Source organism: Rhinolophus sinicus, chromosome 18 (genome assembly GCF_057876585.1).
Source record: "Rhinolophus sinicus isolate RSI-liver-muscle chromosome 18, RSI-T2T, whole genome shotgun sequence".
Taxonomy (NCBI): Eukaryota; Metazoa; Chordata; class Mammalia; order Chiroptera; family Rhinolophidae; genus Rhinolophus; species Rhinolophus sinicus.
The window spans coordinates 43176270-43197448 of NC_142518.1; the positions used below are offsets into that span (position 1 = coordinate 43176270).

The 21179-nt window shown below is 45.0% G+C and overlaps 1 protein-coding gene across 1 annotated transcript in view; it reads right to left on the bottom strand.

Annotated features, from left to right (window-relative positions):
• Positions 1-227: 227 nt before the first annotated feature.
• Positions 228-21179, bottom strand: part of MSN (moesin) — a 66551-nt gene continuing 45599 nt past the window's right edge. Inside the window, exons 3-13 of the mRNA XM_019717510.3 lie at positions 15196-15291; positions 13776-14050; positions 12339-12422; positions 11530-11676; positions 10389-10485; positions 8517-8680; positions 5330-5460; positions 4913-5073; positions 3544-3636; positions 2963-3187; positions 228-2418 (exon numbers count right to left, since the gene is read on the bottom strand). Coding sequence (XP_019573069.1) covers positions 2254-2418; positions 2963-3187; positions 3544-3636; positions 4913-5073; positions 5330-5460; positions 8517-8680; positions 10389-10485; positions 11530-11676; positions 12339-12422; positions 13776-14050; positions 15196-15291 — 1638 coding nt within the window. The 3' untranslated portion in view covers positions 228-2253. The remainder of the gene's footprint in view (positions 2419-2962; positions 3188-3543; positions 3637-4912; positions 5074-5329; positions 5461-8516; positions 8681-10388; positions 10486-11529; positions 11677-12338; positions 12423-13775; positions 14051-15195; positions 15292-21179) is intronic.

Consider the following 21179-nt stretch of genomic DNA (forward strand, 5'->3'; position numbering starts at 1 on the left):
AAGGGGATAGACTATTAAGTCAGACAGTCCCATGCCGTTGGACAGTTATTCTACTTTTGCGAGTCCATTCCCTCCTCTATAAAATGAGGATAATCATATCCACTCCCCAAAGGACTGAAGTGAGAATGAAATGAAACTAGGGATAGGAAGGTTGTCTATAGAGTGAAAATTACAGTGAAGTATCTTACAGCTACCCACTGATGCCACAAAGAAACATTGAGTCACAGTGAAGTTTTCCTAAATTTTATTGGCACTGAAATAGAACATAGAGCATGACTCCCTCCAAAAAAACAATTTTTAAACTCCAAAAAAATACACACAGAAAAAACCTGAATACAAAATCTAACATTTCTCCCCAGCCTCCCTGGGGATGGGTTACTGCTTTTAAGGCAGCTAGATTGTCCCAAAATTCCAGGTTTGAATTTAGCCAATATAGGGCATATCGCCAAGGGAGTGTCAATATAATTCACAGCAATGCACATAAAACTCCCCAAGGTCAGGTGGGGTGGGGGAGAGGATGGAGGGATCGAAGCCATGGGCTCTGGGCTAGGGGCACTGCATGCAGGGTCAGTATAGCCCCTTGGGGACTGAACTCTGGGGAGAAGGCGAAAAAGGAATAATAAAACCAAATGCCAAGTACTTTAAAAATGGATTGTATGACCTATAGTGACAAGTGACATCACTAATACTGAAAGCTTCTTACATTAATGTTTCTGGCAAAATACTCTTTTATAATATAGTATATGCTTCCCAGGTATAGGAGTAGTAAGGCAATTAGGCCGAAATGATTCTGCCCCAAGACTAATATTTTCTAAGGGTGCATTAGCAAGAACTGCAGAAATCAATATTGAGTTAGATGCCACTAGAATATATAATACTGGTAGGAAAAAAAAGAGCACACATGCAACAGAAAGGAAGAGGTTGCTCCTAGGTTGAGAGCAAGGGGTGGGGCTGTGGAAGGGACCAGGCCAGAGCCCCCAACAGTTCTCTGGTTTATAGCTCCAAGGGACCGCACAGCTAGTGGCAAGACCTGGGTTAGAGGCTTGTCAAACAGAGGCAAGGCCCAGTCACCACCTTGCAGGGGAACGATGGGAAGGGGCTATTAGGGAGTCAAGTAAACTGTGGGATTCAGGCCATGGGCTTTTCTCACTATACTCAGCTTCTTGTATTCATTCACCAATTGGCCAACTGGCATCCATCTCCAGGGTTCATCATACCAAGGCCTGGAAGGCCCTGAAGCAGGAGCTGTGGCCCAAGTATCTGTGATGGGAGAAATGACCTGTGACCCCTGACAAGGAAAATACTGAAACCAGGTGTGAACATTTCCTCCCTCTGGCAAGAGTCCTGGATGAGGCCGGGTGGAGTTTTGGGTAACCATACCTACTGTTGTAGCAGGAGGGTATTCCAGGATTGAAATGGGGAGGGGCAAATTCCAAGAAGTGAGGAGGAACCCAGAATAATCAGGGATACTTCTGCCCATAGAGTTCACTTGAAATAGCCCTAAGTTCCCATAAGGCATTGAGGGAAGGATCTACTATACACATCCTTGCCTGAATAGAAGGGAGAATGGCCTTCTAAGATGTTGGTGAAGCCTCTTGAAGGCACTGTCTCCCCATCTCCTGGGGAGAAACTGAGTCCCCGAAGTCGGGAACAAGGCTTATTGGGACTGAGTTGTTAACAGGCCCAATCTGGGAGGTAGAGAGAATGACTGAATATCTTTTTAGCCTCTAATCATTACAAAGCCTAAATAACTCTAGAAGGAATGGGCATTGGGAGGCCTAATCCTAGGTCAGTTGACATCCTAGAGCACGTAGCCAGGACCCTGCCTCTTTCCCTAAACCCTGTGATGCTCCAATTCTTCAAATCACAAGACCTTGAAGAGGAAGGCAGTGGTGGGGGCTGGTTTTCAACCTACTTCACACTTGACTCCTGCAGAACAACCGTAAATGTGGGGATGTTTCCCAAATCAAGTGAGAAGTGCCTCTGAGCTGGGAAGTGGTCTTTTCTAGCAAACTAGATTGAATGGGACAGAGAGGGAAGAGAGTCCCATTGGCACCAAAGTGAGCCATTTTTTGCCCAGGGAATTGAGTGAGGGCTGAGGGGCTAGGTTTGGTCCCACGGTTACACTGAACACTTGGCATGACTCCAGGGCTGCTCTAGTTAGTGGCTTCAGCACAGTGTGAGTTAGGCAAGAGTATAGGAGTATGGGGGCAAGGAAGAAGGGAGGAGGAGTCCCTAGAAGCTGGGTGCCCATTACATGGACTCAAACTCATCGATGCGCTGCTTGGTGTTGCCCTGCCGGATCTGGCGCAGGGTCTTGTATTTGTCTCGGCCCAGTCGCATGTTCTCAGCATGGATCATGTCATTGGCAGTCTTCTTGGACTCATCGCGGGCATTGGCTAGCTCTGAAGTAAGGGCCTGTGGGGGTGCAAGGGGATGAGGGGTTAATGGCTTCCTCTCATTTTACCTCCCCCTATTTAAACAGTTTTTCCCTTCTCTACTTCTCACTCCTTTCTCTCTCTCTCCCTCTTTGTACACACACACACACACACACACACACACACACACACACACACACATTTTGAGAGCCTTTTGCAGCCCTATTAGGACTGCAGTGGGGCAAGAATAAAACAAAACACAAACTTAGGGGACCAACTGATAACAAATACTCTCTGACAGTAGAACAATGTACCAAAGATTCAGGTAGGGATTGTGTCAGCTACATACTTCTGAATATAAGAGGTAAATGGAGTTATGGTGGAGGACGGGGCAAAAAAAAGGAAGAGGTGGCTCAGGGTCTGATTAGTAAGTAAAGGGTGTCCATTGTTAAAGTTCTCATTTGAAAGGCTCCCATACTGAGACAGGTTCCTCCAACCTATCTTCCCATGATGATCGAGGAAAGACCCTGGGCTACTAAGTCAATGCACATGGTCTCCCTGACCCTTTGGCCCTGCCTCAATACCTTCAGGTGCTTCTGCACACGCTCATTCTTCTCCGCTTCAGTGGTACGGTCCTCCTCACTGCGGTCCTTGGCCATGGCGTCAGCTCTCAGGTCAGCGCTGGCCTCTGCTCCATTCTCGTCCTGCTCATCCTGCTCATTTTCAGCAGGCTCTGCCACATGAGGAGTACTCATGGCAGTCTTCAGCTCGGCACGAGTCTTCTCCAAGTCTTCTTGTACCATCTGAGCCTATCCAGTAACAGAAGGAGACAAGGACCAGCAGTCAGAACAAACTAACTCGCAGCATCATGTGTGTGCCTAGAACAGCCCAGCAGGATGCAGGCACCAGGTAGGCCAAATCATTTTGTCTGCCTGATCCTAAGTTTCCTTAGCTATACAATAGGAACAATTCTACCAATTTCCCCGGAGTACTGGAGAATTCTTCAAAGTTATCTGACAAAGCCTTGAGCTCCTTCTCCCATGATGCTTTCTGTCAAGGGAGGATGGAAGGGGGAAGGAACCCAAGCTTAAGAAATATAAGGAACTGGAACCTATGCATGTGGTACCCTTTCCCTCAATGCTCTCCTCTGGGCACTGTGTCTTACCTTCTGCTGCCATTCTACAGCCTCACTCTCTTTCTTCTGTCGGGCCATCTCTAGCTGGGAGATCCGAGCTGTCAACTCTGCCATTTCGAAGGCCTATGGATAAATTGGAAGCTTGTGAGAGCTGGGCCTTCTGGTCTTCCGGACCCAGGTGTCTTCAACCTCAGTTCCCCTGGGGAACCAAGAGGGAACCGCTGCTCCACTTGCTTGCTGCCCTGGAGGGTGTTTTTACCACACCTCCTCCAGGAAGCCTGGAGGACCACTCCCATTCTCAGATCTACTATCATACCCTATTAACTCCAAACCATTTCCTTATAAGTCAGAGCTTGCCACCTAGACCACAGACATCCGGAAGACAAATAGCCATGTCCTCTGTCTCTTCCTCACCTCTCCCACCACCCTCCCTTTATTTCCCTTCCTTACCCACCCCCTCAGTATTACCCACTGAACAGTGTACAGTTAGGGCTTTAGAGATCACTGTGTCACTGCCTGAAGTAGCAGACACTTCCCTGTTATGCTAGAATGCTCATGGCTCCACTAAGACTCTTCCCAGGACAAGTATAGGAAAGACACTCAAGTGTCACAGGGTGATCTGAACAAGGAGAAAAAACTTGTGCACACCCTCACACCTGGGGCAAATCTCCCAGAGGAAGCTTTTCCCTGAGAATTAGGTCTTAGTTCTCTGCACTCCCACTGCAAGCAGTGTGGGGAGAGCATTATGTCAAGAATTTTGGGCCACAGATTCTTCACTTCTGAGTCACAGAACCCTTGGAAATTATGAGGAAAAGTATGGATGCTCAACCTCCTCCCCTGAAAAAGGATAGGCATGTAGTTTTATGTACGATTTTAGGGAGCAAACCCTTCAAAAAGAGGCACAATGGGTTCTCATCCTTACTCAGCCACAACTGTGTGACTTTTGGCAAGTCTTTAAACCTCTCTGAGTGCTAATTTCCTTATCTGGGTATATAACACCATATAAATTAATCCCACTGGGTTATTTGGGAGAGGAAATAAGAAAGTAAGGAAAAGGGAAAAGTTGCTAACATAGTTTGTAACACACAGTAGGCAGCCAATCAAGTGTGAATCCCTTCACTTCTTTCTTCCCTCCCTTTCCTTTGTAAGTCATCAGCTCATATCCTTAAAAGCTAAGAAAATAAAATAAAAGTAAGGGTTAGGGAAGACTGTATGCAAAGGTTTCTGGGCCAAAGCAGTGACTTCTCTGCTTGTTTCTGAATGAACTATCTGCTGGAGGCCTGTAGAGTGGTACCCTGCTGGAAAAAGCAAGCCCTGCAGGCAGAGGTAACTATGAATAGATAAGCAGAAAGGGGAGAAAACTCAGGTTCCACAACCCCAGTCCATTTTGTAGCTTTACCAGCTGTTCCTGGGTCTTTTTCTGGTCCTGAGAGGCCTGCAGCAGAGCTTCCTTGGCCTCTTCAGCTTCTTTACGCTCTTTGGCCAGTTTTTCAGCCTCACTTTGGGCACGCTTCCGCTCCTGTTCAAGTTCCAGAGCCCTACGGGTCTGTTCTTCCAGTTCTGGGAAAAGGAGGTAAGGAAAAGGAGATGAAGAGCACAGAGATGAAGAAGAGACACCTAGCTTCCTTCCTGGAAGTGTTTCACCACAGGACACAGCAGGCAGAAAGCTCTAGACTCTTCTTCTTGCCCCATCCTTCATCTATTCTGTAGCCACATCTGGATTATGCAGCCTGAGTCTGAAGCTCAGGCAGAAGGGTCTCCAGCTCAGAGTCAGGCTATGGAAAAACCTAGACTCCAAGTTGACTCCAAGCCTCACCTTGCTGAGCCTTCTTAGTCTGTTCCTCAATCTGCTTCAGCTTCTCCATTAGTTCCTCCTTCTCCCGTTCAATCTTCTCCTTCTCCTTTTCTGCCATCTCACGCTTCTTCTTCTCATTTTCCAGCAGAGCACTAGAAAAGGAGGGGGAGAAAGACAGATGAAGCAGGATAGCAAGGCCACATGGAAGGCTCCCTGGCCCTAGACCCTCAGCCCCCACCCATATAACACACCCAGGGCTTGTGAATTGGGACTATTCTACCTTATCTCAACACCGTTGTCCTCAAACCATAGCCCCACATGGGCTAGTGTGCTCAACGCCCTGCCAGTTTGTCCCAGTCAGGAGATCCAACGTGGACTTCCAGTTCTACGACTAACCAGTGGGTAACCAGTGGATGACCTTAGCTATGTCACTTCTTTGTGCTTGTTCTCAGTATTTCTTCTGTAAAATGGTCAATAAGTCCTGCTTTGGTAACCTCGTGGAGTTATAAGGAGACAAGTTTTGGCTCTGTGCTGGGATACTGTGCTTCAAATCTGGTGATCTCTATAGCTAGGGAATGGGTCCTCAGGTCTAACTCTGCTAGCCCTCTGAAGCCCAACTCTAGGCTCCTTTTCCCCAGAGTTTGTTGTTAATCTAGAATAAGTATTTTTTTCTTGCCCCAGCACCTCTTCCAGGAGACCTTTTCTCCCTCGATTAGATGTCTTTTCTCTCTCTGAGCCCTCAGAATTCTTGATCTATCCTTTTCCCCATCCTTCCTCCCTGTTATTTTTCTCCATAGCACTTCTTACTGTGAAAATTAATAAACAGAAATCTTATTTATAACAAACAAAAACTCATAGACACAGACAACAGTTTTAGTGGTTACTAGAGGGAAAGGGGGGAGGGAGGAGGTAGAAAAGGGTAAAGGAGGTCAAATATGTGGTAATGGAAGAACTGACATTGGGTGGTGAACACACACAGCAATATACAGATAATATATTATAGAATTGTACACTTGAAACCTGTAATTTTATTAACCAACGTAACCCCAATAAATTTAATTAAAAAAACTGAGTCGGGAGGCTAGAAGAGAACTCTCACTCATGTGTCATTCAACGCACACTACTGACCCCAACAGGAAGAGACATACCTTGCATCTCCAACAGGAAGTGATACTACTTTACTACCTCAGGGGAAAGAAGAAAAGATTCCTCCTTGCTCGGTAACAGCTCAGCCAATTGGAGACCACCATAACTCAGCCAATGAAAACTCATTATACTTCAAACTTTCAGTTTCCTCCAATGGACTCTTTGTTTACAACAGGCCCTCCCAAGTCCATAAAAGAGCATCACTCGTCTTTGTTTCTGGGGACTTGAGTGTGCTTCGCCACTAGACTATATTTCCCAAATTGCGATTTTTTCTTGTTCCCAAATAAACCTTTTGCTGGAGAAATATCTGGCTGTCTATTTAAGGTCAACTGTATGCTTTTCTTATTTGTTCTGTCTGTCTCTTCCCACTAAACGACAGCTTCATGAGAGTAGAGATTTTTGTCTGATTTTTCACTGCTCAATAAGCATTTATTGAGTGAATGAATGACACCACATTTTTACCTTGAACAATTAGATATATAGGGCTTTTCCTCTTTCTCCTATTAAACTGTGAGGTCCTTGAGGGCAGATTCCTACCAGATCCAGCTCTAGAAACTGACGCCAATCTCAGTATATTTTATTTTTTTTTGAATAAACGTGAATCTTGGTGTCTAACCTCTCAAACATGGTGTCATTTTCCACCCTACTAGATTAGAAGCCTCCTGAAGTTTCAAACTCTTTATGACATGCATGAAAATCACCTGGGATCTTATTTTCTAAATAACTTATTGAGGGGAAATTCACATAATATGAAATTAACCATTTTAAAGTAAACAATTCAGTGGAATTTAGCACATTCACAATGCTGTGTAACTACCACCTCTGTCTAGTTCTAAAATATTTTCATCACTTCAAAGTAAAACCCCATACCCATTAAGCAGTTTCTTCCCATCTCCTCTCCCCCAGCACCTGACAACCACCAAACTGCATTCTGTCTCTATAGATTTAACTATTCTGGATATTTCATATAAATGGAATCATACAATATGTGACCTCTTGTATCTGGTTTCTTTCACTTATCATAATGTTTTAGAGGTTCATCCACACTGTAATATGTATCAGTACTTCATGTCTTTATATGGTTGAATAATATTCCATTATATGGATACATAATTTATCCATTCATCCATTGATGGACATTTGGGCTGTTTCCACCTTTTGGCGATTGTAAATAACACTGCTATGAACACGAGTACATGTACTTGTTTGAACACCTGTTTTCAATTCTTTTGAGTATATACCAAGGAGTGAAATTGTAGGATCATATGGTAATTCTATGTTTAACTTATTGAGGAACCACCAATCTCCTTTTCACAGCAGCTGAACAATTTTACATTCCCACCAGCAATGTATGAGTTCCAATTTCTCCACATCCTGCCAACAGCTGTTATTTTGTTTTTATTTATAATGTACATATTAGTAAGTATGAAGTAATATCTCACTGTAGTTTTGATTTGTATTTCTCTAATGACTAAAGATGTTTTCATGTGCCTGCTGGCCATTTGCATATCTTCTTTGGAAAACTGATTGCCTAGGATTTTAAGATACAAATTATGAATCAATAGGTCTGGGATAGGGTCTTCGACCCTGCCTTTCTAACAAGTTCCCAAGTTGATGCTGATGCTGCTGAGTCTTGCAAGGGCCTCCAATGCATAAGGGCTTTGTAGGGAAAATTCTGGTGGTTCTGCTCAAAAAAAAACCCTCTAGTCCAGATTAAATGTGCATGGAACCTTCTGCTACTGCCACCATACTGGGCTGATAGCCTGGAGCAACCCAGAGTCTACCTAGAAGAGCAATGGCATAAGGGTCATGGACAATGGGGAACTATGAAATGCCCCTCCCTCCTATGAGCCTCTGAAATCCTAGGTTTCTGATGCCTGCTTCCTAGAGGGGGTGTAATTGCTGTACATCTCATTCATTCTCATTCTCTCTCTTTCTCTCTATCCTCCCCACCCCCAGCCAGTCCTGGGATGGCTTCATGACCTGCTTTTAGCAGGCTGGGCACATTTGAGAAGCTTCCTTGCCCTGGCCTTGGTCCTCACTCCAGCTCCACAGCACCTACCGCTCCATCTGCTTCTGGTGCTTCTCCTCCCGGGCCTGTGCCTTCATCTGCTGCACCTCGATGGTGTCGGGCTTGCGACGGCGCATGTATAGCTCATGATTCCCCATGCACAGGGCCAAGATCCGCTTGTTAATCCGCAGCCGTGGAGCATAGAAGACAAAGTCCTGGTGGGAAATCAGTAATCAGAAAAAGTTTGGAAGGACAGATGAAGGCGAGCTTTTGCCTTCTGAAAAGCTAAATCCAAAAGCACTGGAAATATTATTTAACCTAATTTTCTACCACAGATAGGAAGGCTAATTTTCAGAGTGGTGAAGTGACTTGCCCAGGGTCAAACAGCAGGCTAGTGGCAGACCCAGGACTAGAGCCCAGGTTTCTTGACTGAAACCAGTGTTCTTTATACCAAACCACAATTTCTTTCAACCTTTGCGTCCTAAAATACCCTAAATCCAGTTGAAAGACAGAAACTTATTTTATCTGCTAATTAGGGACCTTTCTGGGTCTCTTCAAGGCCCAATAATTCCTGAATAATATGCTGGTGAGTGCAGTATCAGTGGCTGGACTGTTTCTATAATCTTCTAAAAGCATATCTTAGACCCATGCTCTCAAATCCTTTTTGGAATAAATCAAGTTGTAAATACATACAAGAATATATAAATCTCCTGAACATCAATTGTCCTGGCTGTTTTTGCTTTTTAAATAAGCCCTTGATCTCAGCTGGCTTTGTTACTTATCTTTTTCTGATTAAAAGTTGAACACAACAGCAGTAAACACACATGTGTGCATGCACGCGCACATGCACACACAAAAATCCAGTGAATTTGAGTTTGTTACTACAGATACCACTGGACCAAGGTCACCAGCTGATGGGCTAACCACCAAGTCCTCTGCTACTGAACCCAGACTGCTACCATCTGATATAGTTTGGGGTAAAACGGAAGGAGCACAAGCTCTAGAGGTCCAATTACCTAGGTATAAATTGCAGCTCTACCACTTTTAGCTGTGTGATCTTAGGCAAATCACTCCATCTCTGTGAACCACAATTTCATCAGTCATAAAACAGGTATGCTACTACCTACTTGACAATGTTGCTGAGGGTTTAAGGAGACAACGTATATAAAGTACCTAGTGGGGAAAGTTCAGGCCTGGAGAAGGATGGTTGAGGCCTCATGAGAAGGGTCTGGCTCAGCATGGCCACTGGCCCTTGTTAAAGATGAGGTACATCAGAAGAGGAGACCCTTATCTCAGTTTTCTATCCTACTCCCAGTCACCAGCTTTCCAGTCCTGTCAGCCACAGGCAACTGACTAGGTGAGAAGTGTGGCAGGCATGTGAGAGGAATGACTGGATCTAAAGCACATTCTTGTTCTTGGGTTGCTCTGGAGAGAAGTCTTGAGAGGACAGCAGCAAAGTTATACCAAAAAGCAAGATTGGAGGATCTTCTTTGGATCTGGACTTCTGGCTCTGTCCTTTCTCCACAGTTAAAGATAACTCAAGCATATGAACAGTTTCCACTTTCTGGGAACTTAAAAAAGACAAGATAGGTGCACTCTCTGTTTCTACCCCAGAGCCTCAGGGGAGCAGAAGATAGTGGCTAAGGGGCAGCACTTAGACTGCCTGTGGCTCTCTCTCATCCATGCTTCTCCTGAGACGTAAGTAGCAGGGTGGCACCAGGCATGGGATGCCTCCTAGCCATTTCTTGGTATCGACATCCCCTTCCATCACCAATCTCCTTTTGTGCCTCCTGCTCCCCTCCACACACACACACACACACACAAAAGCCAGAAAAGGGAGAGGAAAATACAATGACCTGTTTGCCCCTAGCATTTTCCAGGCTGGGCAAGTACCTGTCTTAGCCAGGGGCAGGAATCACTTACCGGGGCTTTTTTGTCAATGGGCTTGATGACAAATTTCTTGTCATTGAAAGAGATGTTCCTGATTTCACTCCAAGGGAAACCTATCTTGGGAGTCAGTCTGTAGAAATGGAGACCAAGAACATCAGGACAAGGGTAAAAAAGAAAAACAAGAAGGACATAGACGGTTGGTGCCTTGCCCTACCCACCACCAACTTCTCCTTTAAGGAGGTAGATTCAGTGCCACTCAGCCAGTGTCATCACGTGCCACCAGGTTAGTGGCCAGCATTGAGGGTGCACAACGGACCTCCTGATACCACAACCAACACATTACTCCTTGCCCCAACCTCTGAGGTTCGTTTTATTATATTTTTTTGTTGTGGCATGGTCCTTATAATAATCTGTCACAGAATCCCCAGCCGTATTTAACTGGGCTCTTCCACCTACTAAGATTGTAAAAGTGGAGGAGAAGGTAAATGATAAGCCCAAGATTCAGAAGTTACATGGGACAATAATTTAATGATCTCCAGCCTCACCAAGAGCAGACCAAGGTGGGTGAAAATAAGCAAGTGAGATAAGGTAGCAAGAGGGATTGTAGGCCAAATGGCACTTAATCATCATATAGGAGAGGGATTAATTACAAATCCTGAAAAAGTAGGTTCTAGGCCAATGCTGTCCAACAGAAATATAATGAGAGCCACACATGTAATTTAAAATTTTCTAGTAGCCACATGAAAGTAAATAAAAGGAAATAGGTGGAATTAATTGTTATAACAGTTCATTTAACCCAGTATATCCAAATACTAGCATTTACACATGTAAATCAATATTTCAAAAAAATATTAACAAGATATTTTACATTGTTTTTCACACTAAGTCTTCAAAGTCTGATGTATAGTTCATACTTACAGCACATCTCAATTCAGAGTAGCCACATTTCGAGTGCTCAATAGCCACCTGTAGCCAGTGCTACCATAGTGAATAGGTGTAAGTCTAGTCAATGCAAGATTTAGAGGCCTGAGGGAGGTAGTACAATTACCTGGGCTGGTTTAAACTAGGTAGCAAAAGAACTACCCAGGTGGGACCGAGGAGGTACAGTCCTACTCTGTGGTGAGCCATAAGCGTAAGAGTGGTCCAAATAAACTAAGAGAGCTCTGAGCTATACCTGTCATTCTGCTCATAGATGTTGAGGCCCAGGGCATCCACCCCCAGCCACAGCTCTGAGCCTTTCTTGTTCTTGATGCTGAAGTAATTCACACCATACATCTCCAGGTCCTGAGCAATCTTCAGATACTCCAGGACAGCATCTTCCCTAAACAACAGAGTGGGAGTTGTGGTCGGTTATACAGGAGAGCCTGTGAATCAGACCTAGGGAGATTAAAAAGCCTATCTGCTCTGCACTTCTGAAAAGTATCTTGCCATTAGGGGTGGGAAAGGGGATGGAAGGTAAATGGATGATGGTGAACATAGTACAACATGGAGTCTGAGGTCTGAAGTTCCCAAGGGTAATAAGGGTGGTCTGACCCCTGTTGGCCTCTAGCATGTTAGCTACCATAGAAGCCTTATACAGACATGTTCTTAGCAGAGCCCAGACAGGGTGGTGATGGCAAAACAACAAGACTTGTTCCTCAACTAGACAGCCCCCAAATGGTATGCCATGTTTAGAGAGCTCATTCCCTGTTTCTTTCTTGGGGAGGAGTCCCTGGTAGCCCAGAAGCTCCCTAGGGATCCTGAGGGCCCCTCCATTTCTTTATGGTCAAAACTGCTTGGGCTATCAGTTGTCATTGTTCACAAAAATATAGCTTTTATAATGGTTCTGATTAGCCTCTATCTCGAAATTCTCCTCTACATTGCATTCCTGTCTCTCTCTCTCTCCTACATCCTCCAGTGTTCCTAGTCCTCTGTCTTTTATCTCCCTAGAACCAACTGCCCTGCAAGGGCAGTGGAGGTCCACAGTTCCTAGGACAGGCTTACCTGAGCATGCCCCGGTGCTCCTCATGCCACACCTGGATCCGCTCCTCCCACTGGTCCTTGTTGAGTTTGTGCTGCTCCAAGACCCTGAAAAGACAGTGGGTAGTAAGTAGCTTAAAGCACAAAGCCCAAATTGCAGGGGTTAAGGAATGCCCACTTAGCTCTCTAAGGGGTTGATTTAAAGACATTGTGGAATCAGCCCACTGAGGTCACACTGAAAGCAGACTGAAATTACAGCTAGAGGTATTACTTAGACATAGGGAACTGCCTGAGAGTTAGGAGAGATACAAGAATGAGTGACCAAGAAAAACAATGGAGACACCTTCCTTTGTACCTTTAACCAGAAAATTTAGTAATGTGCTGTGGTCCCCAAGCAAAACAGTAACATATCAAGAGTCTGTGCTGTCTTGTGGTACTAAAAGTAAAGATGGGCCTCACAGAGGCATGCACACTCTCCCCTAGACCCTTGTGAGACCAACAGTTTGTGTTTGTGAGAATATTGCTCAGGGATGAGATTACAGCCTGTGGCTATAAAACAGAGAACTGAGCCCAAATGGCTTTGGTAGAAACTAATAGGCTCAACTTCTCAGATCTGTTAGATCATAAATAAGACTTGTTTCACATATACCATCACAGACATCATGGCAGCAACTCAGGTGGAGTCCCAGGGCATAACCACTATCCCTAATACCTTTAGGGATGAGTTGTGTATATGCCACAGCTCCAATGGGACTGAGACTCCCAGGATGAAGGAAGCCTATGAAAATGGCCATTGGATGCAGTGAGAAAAAACCCTGGATTAAAAAATCAAGAGACAAAAGTTCCAGGTGTGGCTATGCCTCAAATGAACTGTGGGATATCGGGCCAAGTCAGAGAGAGCACCCCTGCACCTCTATTTCCTTAGCCAGGAGAAAAGGATAATGCCTGCCTTATTCATTTTGTGTGTTGTTGAGGTGCTAAAACAAAAAAAAATGAGTGTTTGAGAGTGTTCAAAGTTTACAAAAGCAGAAGTTCTGTATACTGGTGATCAATATTAAAAGACTGTTTGAGCTCCCCATGTCCCTGGCTTACATATTTCTCTCTCTCCTCTGTGAATCTCTGAAGTAAAAAGTCTAAATCAGTGAAAAGGATTGAGAAAATTGGAACCAGGGAGGAGGGGGAAAAAATCAATCCATCTGTGGTTTTCTATATAAGAACCTCTGTCTAGGGTAACGAAGTTCTACAATCAGGCAAAGGGGGGGGGGAGCTTTTTTATTTTGATAGCCCGGGAAACAACAGGGTGCCATATGCAAATGTGTCTCTCTGACTAGCATAACATCATGGTCTTTAGCTAGACCCCAGTGGGGAGGAACAGATCTGGCAGCCCCTTTGTAACAGGAATTGGACAGCCTTGGGCCACAGCCCCCTCTGGCCAGGGCAGACAGCCAGGCACCACCTCACCTCTGTGGAAGCAACTTGTCCCCCGCCAAGTAGCCAGACTTGTGGACTTCCTTATTGAAGTCGCCATACTTGGACTGGACAGCATAGGAGGCCAGCAGCACGGCAGTCTCAGGTGGGCAGTAAATATCATCATTGAGAATGCCCTCCTTCACTTGCAGGAAGAACAGGCGTTGTGTGATGTCCTGGATCAATTCCTCGGATACATCCTCAGGGTAGAACTTGGCCCGAAACTTGAAGAGCAGGGGGCTTTCCTTCCGCACATCCTGGGCAGTCACCTGGGAGCAGCAAGGGGTTATGAGCTCTCAAAACAAGACTCTGGGGTGGGGGAGTGGCTGTAGGGTGGGGAGAAGACACTGAAAAGTCATCAATTTGGATAACCCCAAAAAGCTGGGTGGCAACTCTCCTGGTAATTTAGAAAAGAGACACATTACTTTCATTGGGGACCCAATCCAAATTGCTTTCTGTTGGGGATTTCTACCTGAAATAAAGATTGTCATAAGCCCCCATGCCACCATTATCTGACAATATATACAACTGCCCGCAAATTCTAATGGGAGGCTTAAGAAATCTCTTCTTTTAAGGCTCCCCCAACTTCATAAATTAGCAAAGTAAAGACCAGGATGTGTGACTGGTGCCTGGGAATTGGTTAGGTAAGAGAACAAACTAGATTGTCTTTTAAAGCTTGAAATTGGCTCCTAATGGTTCCACATTTGTCCAGCAAAAGTCTCCACTCTTTGAGAAAACAAGACTCTGCCAGCAGGTGAGGCACCCATTCCCTGGACACAATCAGGGAAACAAGCCACAGGACAGTATGGAGACCTGCAAGGACAAATTCAGCCAGTTTGAGAATATTGAGATGAAGGACTGCCATGTACCTGCAGAGAAGCTACTTGAATGAACCTATACCCAGATCATCACATTTGGAGATCAATTGAGATAGAAAAATCAAGAAAGCACATCTGTATGGGATTCAGGCACCAGTTGACAAGTTGGGAAAGAGATCATGAGACCTTTGAGATTCCAGTTCAAGAGTCTGTAACTGTGTTTTTAACAAATTTCCTAAGGCCCTTGAGTTTGAAAAAGAAAGGTGGGGTGGGGGATAGCAATCTCCTCCTGAAGAACCACTAATGGCTGTGGTCTAAAACAAGTCAAAGTTTAAGACAAAGCTCCCAATGGGAAAGGAAAGGTCTCTTCCTCCTTGGTCCTGGGCCATTCATTCTGTGAGAAGTCAAAGTGGAGACAAACTAAGAGCTTTGCCTTAGCTGAGTCCTCTGCTCTTATTCTGATCCAGTGAGCAACAGATTGCCCAGTGAAAAACACAGCCCTGGGTGCCCTGAATTTGCCAGCTAGTACGTTACCCCTCTGAGCAAGAGCTGGCAGAGGAATAAATTCCAAACCTCAGAGTGAGGTAAGCAGTTACCTTCTTATTGAGTTTCAGCCAAGTGGAGAAACCCTTAGTGTCCTGGTATTGCAGACCAAAGAACCAAACTTCCCTCAGGCCAATAGTTTTCACCACCTGGAAGAGAAAACACAAAACAACCACTGATTGAAGGCCTACCCTGTGCCAGGCACAGAGGACACATGAGTGGAGCCAACTTGGTCGCTGACTTTAACGGACATAAGGTGCCCAGGGTCTGGCAAAAAAACACATTCGGGCAGCAGTCTACAAGTGACATTAGCATCTCTGTACAAAGTACTTCTGCTGAGGTAGGCAATGGATCTATTACTTATGAGCACTACCACACACCAATAACTTTAACCATTATCTCCTTTAATTTTCACAATAGCCCTATGATGTAAATACAATTAGGCCTGTTTTACAGATAGTAAAAATAAGGTTCAGAAAACTGAAGGTTCAGTTAGTGAGTGGTGGAGTCAAGTCTGTTTGACTTCAAACCTATTAAAATCCAGTGCTTTCTGCCACTTCCCTCCTTCTATTACTCCATGCAGTGTCCCACTCCAAGGACAGATTAAAGGTTGAAGGTAGAGATAGTTGGCTTAACTCCTGCATCTTGTTCTCCTGGGTTGCTCTTCTATCTTTACCAACTAGGAATCATGCCCACACCCTTCAGAATGAGTCCCATTTACAGTACCCCAAGAAAGAATGTTTGAGGACACAGAGCAGGGACGGTGACACCCAAAAGCTGTGTTCTGCCTGAGGGATGAGATGCTTCTTTCCAGCCCTGATTAGAGCCCAGTCATGATTTCTATCACCACTCACACAAGTTAAGAGTGGGAATGAGGGTGGAAACAGGGTGAGTACCTCCGTGTATTAACTGAGGGGCCCCCTGATGCTCTGCGCCTTTTGGCTGAGCAGTGGGAAGGAAAGGGAGGCCAGCCAGGAGAAGACAAATGGGATCTGTTTTCCATTCCCTGACATTAGCATGTTAATAGTTCTGGCTTGCAGCTCAACCCCAGCATGCCTGCCACTGGGGATGAAGGCAATGTAGCTGAGCCACATCTTAATGAGGTCATGCTGGCATCAGGCAGTCTTCTTTATCTTTTTTCTGGGGGGGGGGCAGGCAGTGGAATTGGGGAGGGTGAGGTGAAGACATTTACCTGGAGATAGAAACAGGGAACAAGAACACAGTGTTGTTGATGTCCTTCCCTGTAAATAAATCACTATCTCCCCTCAGTGCGTGTGCGCACGCGCACACACACACACACACACACACACACACACACCCCTCCATTGTATCAACAAAGTTTCTACTATGCATCCCAAGCCAAGTCCCACAGCCACTCTCAGAGTTTACAATCTAGAGCTTCAGAGACCCCAAGGAAAAAGGAGTTTATTTGTACTAAGTATCTATTATGTGCCAGGTACTGAACAACCCTGAGATACGTAGCTATTATCTCCGTTTTATAAATGAGGGAATTGAGGCTTACAGAGGCAATCTTTCTAAAACTGGAGAGCCTAGACTAGAATCCTGAGGTGTATGACTCCAAAACCTGTATCCTTTCTTCTCTAGCATGCTATCTCCTAATGCCAAGGGCTCATAAGAGCTTAGGAGCTCTAGGGTTCTCAAGTGACTAACTGCTTTTGTCTCTTTTATCCTGGATATCCCAGCCACATAATGAACCTTGACCACTTCTGCATCTAGATATGGTCTCTGGCTTTCCACTAGGTGCAGTCAACAACCACTTTGGAAAGAAGCCATATTCCCAAGTCACCAAAACTTTCACTGCTCACTGGGGCACGCTTGGTGGTCATCCTTCCCTTTCATATCTTAAGTCAGGTATCAGGAAACCTGAAAGTCTCAGTTTTCTCTCCAACTTGCTGTGTGACTTCAAGGAAGCACATTTCCTTCTCTGGACCTCAGCTTCCCCATCTATTACAAATGGTGTGGCTTAAGTGGCCTCTTTCTTCTCTCAAGTTCTATTATTCCATTAATTAGGTTATTTTTAAATGACTAAGAAATACAATCCCATTTCCCACCTACCTCTTGCTGACTTGGGTAACTAGGAACAGGTTTAGAAAAGATAAATGGGTGAGGGGATGAGGAAAGATCAAAAGACTTCCAGGATTCAATGGCAAGGTGAGTCCCTCAGTCTCAGTCAATAGGCAATAAGAATTGCCAGCAGGTTTTAGATGGAGAATACAAAATGCTCGTGCTGAAATGTGATATGGGCTTTTTTTTTGCAGAGGAGAGTGGAGGGTGTGGACAGGAAAGATTGTTTAAAGCACCTCTTATCTCATCCTAGATATAAAATGGGGCCCAATTAACAGCTCTAATGATTTTCTACAGGGTTGCAGAAGAATAGTGTGTCTAGATGCAATCAGTGGGAAGAAGGGAAGAAGTAAGTTCCAAGAAACAATTCAGCCCAGGAGAGAAAGAGACACACTAAAGATACTGGAGATGAACAATTAGGGCCAGAATGCTAGGTGGAGGGGGCTAGACTGGGAACAGAACTGGTAGAGCAGCAACTGGCTTTTGTCTGTACCAATAGCCCAACTGTAGAGGCTCAAAGACACCAGAACTAAAAGGGAGTGAGGCAGGCACAGACTACGTAACCAGTCCCAGAGGTCCCAGGAGTGAGCTCCTTAGCCTCTTTTTGCACCAAGTTGTCTGGTTCACTAGTGGGATGGGTAGAGATGTGATGAGAGATAGTTCCAGGATCAGGAGTATCTCTGAGAACAAGTTGGACAAAGTAATAGCTAATGCGCTATCAAAAAAAATATCAGGATCAGTAGGGGATTTTAATCTCTCTGAGCACTGCTCTTTCCCTTATGAACACAGAGAAATCAAATACATATAAATTTTCCACTTCCTTAGGCTCCAGCGCTTGGAGATGAGCAACGTCTCTCAGCCTCCACTTAAGCCCCAAAGTGAGGGAAGTAAGGGTGTGGGGGGGGAAGGAAATATGGTCTGAAGTCAGAATTGAGACTGAAAAAGAACAAAGGATAAAACAGATGACCCCTGGACCCTAAGCTATAAGGAAATCTCAAGACTTGGAAATGAAGCCACGCTTTGCTTGCTTCCTGCTTTGCTTCCAGGTGAGACCACTCCAGAGGAAAAAGAAACCTCATTTTCTAGTGGGAGAGAGTATCTAGATCCTGGTTCCAGGAACAACATTTGTGGCTCCAGTGACTAGGATCCTATCCTTCTACTCTGAGAAATGGTTCCATCCCTGAGGGAAGAAACGAAAAACTTTCTTGGCTTCCTTTGACCCCAGACAGCCAGCTCACCCGGCTGAACTGAGCTAGTAGTTTTCAAAGCTGCCATGAAAGAAATCCATAAGAAGCAGAAAATAATGAAGCCATATACCCAGAGAGCACAAGGAGGGAACAAGGATAGGGGGGCAGATACAAGCAGCGGGCTGCAAGCCAGAATTTCTTTGAAGCCTCAGGTTTAGTCTTAATCACTTGTGCAAATTTTACATTCTACTCTTTAAATCTCTATGTTTAATAATGAAATAGATAACATCTACAAGTAAAATTGATGCTCCAAGATACTAAATAATTCATCCCACAGCTCTGTATACCTCCTAGAACCTGCCACATATACCTAGAGGGAGTAAGACTTTGGTTTGTAAGACACTGGCTGTGGATTCTATTCAGCCACACAAGACAAACCCCTGAAACAGACTGTGGAGCACTATAGAATCCAAGTAGCATAAACTGGAAAACTGGAGTCCAGTGAGGGGAAGAGATCTGCCTCTGAGAAAATCCTCCCTAATTACCAAGAGCATCTGGATGTACGAAAGAACCCCCTTTTGCCTCTCTTTGCATGTGAAGGCTGTTTATGTCTTAAGTCTGTGGAGGGGAGGGGAAACAAGATAAATCCTGAAGCCCAGAGCACCCTCTCCCCACATACCCCATGCATCTGAGTAAACAAACTAGTGACATAATCACCCACTTCAGAAGCCCAGACCAGGATCAGGAAGCAAGGCTGGAGCCTCAAGAGGAAGACTGTGTGAGAAGTTATGTGCAAAACTGCGTCAGTGCCCAAACATCTGAGGCCCACTGAGATCCCATCAGCCACCCACCTAAAAGCAAATCAATGCACATTTGCAAAGTTCCAGGAGGGGCTGCCACCATCACTGCTTCTGCTATTCCACACTGGCTAAGCTCAACTGGCCACCTGCTCTATAGCACAGAACACACTCGGCTAGAGTTCTAAGTTTAGGGACCAAACTTTCCTCCACTCAGACTGGGAAAAGACAAAGAACGGGGAGCCCACAGAGGACAGAGCTGACAAAATGCACTGGGAAAACTGTGAAATGCTACATGGCTTGCTTCAGGACACTATACTACTTCCTAGCTATCTGATCTTAAGCAGGTTCTTTCCCCTCTCTCAGTCTCAGTTCCTCATCTACAAGATGGAGACACTTCTATTATAATAACAGATGTTAGTTATTTCATAAAATAAAAACTGGAAGGAAAAGAAGAAAGGGTTGCTGCCTTCGATATGGAGTCCACAAATCCTAAGGACTTTATTGAACCAGAAAAGCTTCCTGATTTCATGGCTCCCTTATCTGAACTTCCAGGGCAACTTCCACCTGTTTATTTAGCCCTTAAGAGAACAACAACCAACATTAGAATGCCTGCTATGTACCAGGTACTTTACTCATTTGAAGATTAAATAAGACCACAAAACCTCTGAGATTAGTGTGATTACCATTTTACTGAGGAAAGTCAAGTCCTAAGAGGTTAAATGAACCATCCAAGGTCACACAGTTAAATAGCGGAATATAATTTGAACCCAAAGCCAACACCAAATCCCGCGATCTATACACAACCTGAACCCCAAAGGTGTTTCTTTCATTCTATATGGGAGGAGAGTTGCATGTACTTTTCTATGCTTCCATAGGTAAGGAACTCCAGCTTCCTTAAGGGCAGAGATGGTGTTTGATGGGTCTGGAGATTCTCCCTAAGAAACAGGAGACCTTCAGTCAATGTTGAATCAGTCAGTGAATAGATGAATGAATGAATGCTCTGAGATTTTACCTCTTCCAGAGCTCAAAATCTTGAGAAGAGAGGGCAGGTAGAGTTAGACTAGAGATAGAGCTAGAGACCCTGGCTGGGGAAGAGCCAAGCAGAGGGTTCTCAACGTGGACGTCATGGTAGTGGCACTGACCCCTAGTGTCACCGAGGTAATCAAGAGCCCTCTGAAGGACCTTAGGCTTCAGAAGAGGAGGAAAGTAAGACAATGTTGCAATGTGTTTTCTCCTCAAATCCTTAGGATTTGTGGCCTCCTCAGGCTATAGCTTCCCATTGTTGCCTGATATTTACCGCTGGTACCAAGGAAGGTGCTTCCTCTCCAGGTGGCTTCCTTTCTGGTCACCAGCCAGACAACTGCTGGGTCCCTGGATTGCCCCAGAGCTTTTGTCAATTCCTCTCAAGGAGTCCAGCTCCTTCGTCCTAGGCCCCAGTTCCAGCAGGAGGGCCTCCTTGAATGATGGGTCTGAAAGGCCAGGCAGAATAAACTTCTTCCCTTATGCCTCATCAAGTCAGTGAAAAGAGATCATATCCCTCTATGGCCTGTGAACACATACCTCTGTAGATTCTTATTCAGACCTGCCCTTCCCCCAAGAGTGTCAGATGCTCAATTCCATGTCTGAGTTCAAATCTTTTTCCCTGTAGTTTTCACCTATGAGGTCCCAGCTCTGCCCCCTCATAGAACATGACTGCCCCTTCCTTCCTACAACCGCTCCTCAGAGATCTCAAGAAAAAGAACACATCTCCTCTTGAATCTTCTCCAAGCTAAACAGCCTCATTCACCCTAAGCTGATTAAGTAGTGCAGTTTGGGAAAGCATTGTTTTGCAGTCAAAGATGTATTTGGAATTCCATATAACAACTTACTAACTAAATAACCTAGAGTGTGTCCTTTCACCTTTCATAGGCAGGATCATTACGAGGATTAAAGCACTTAGCCAGAGTTAGTCCACAGTAGGTACTC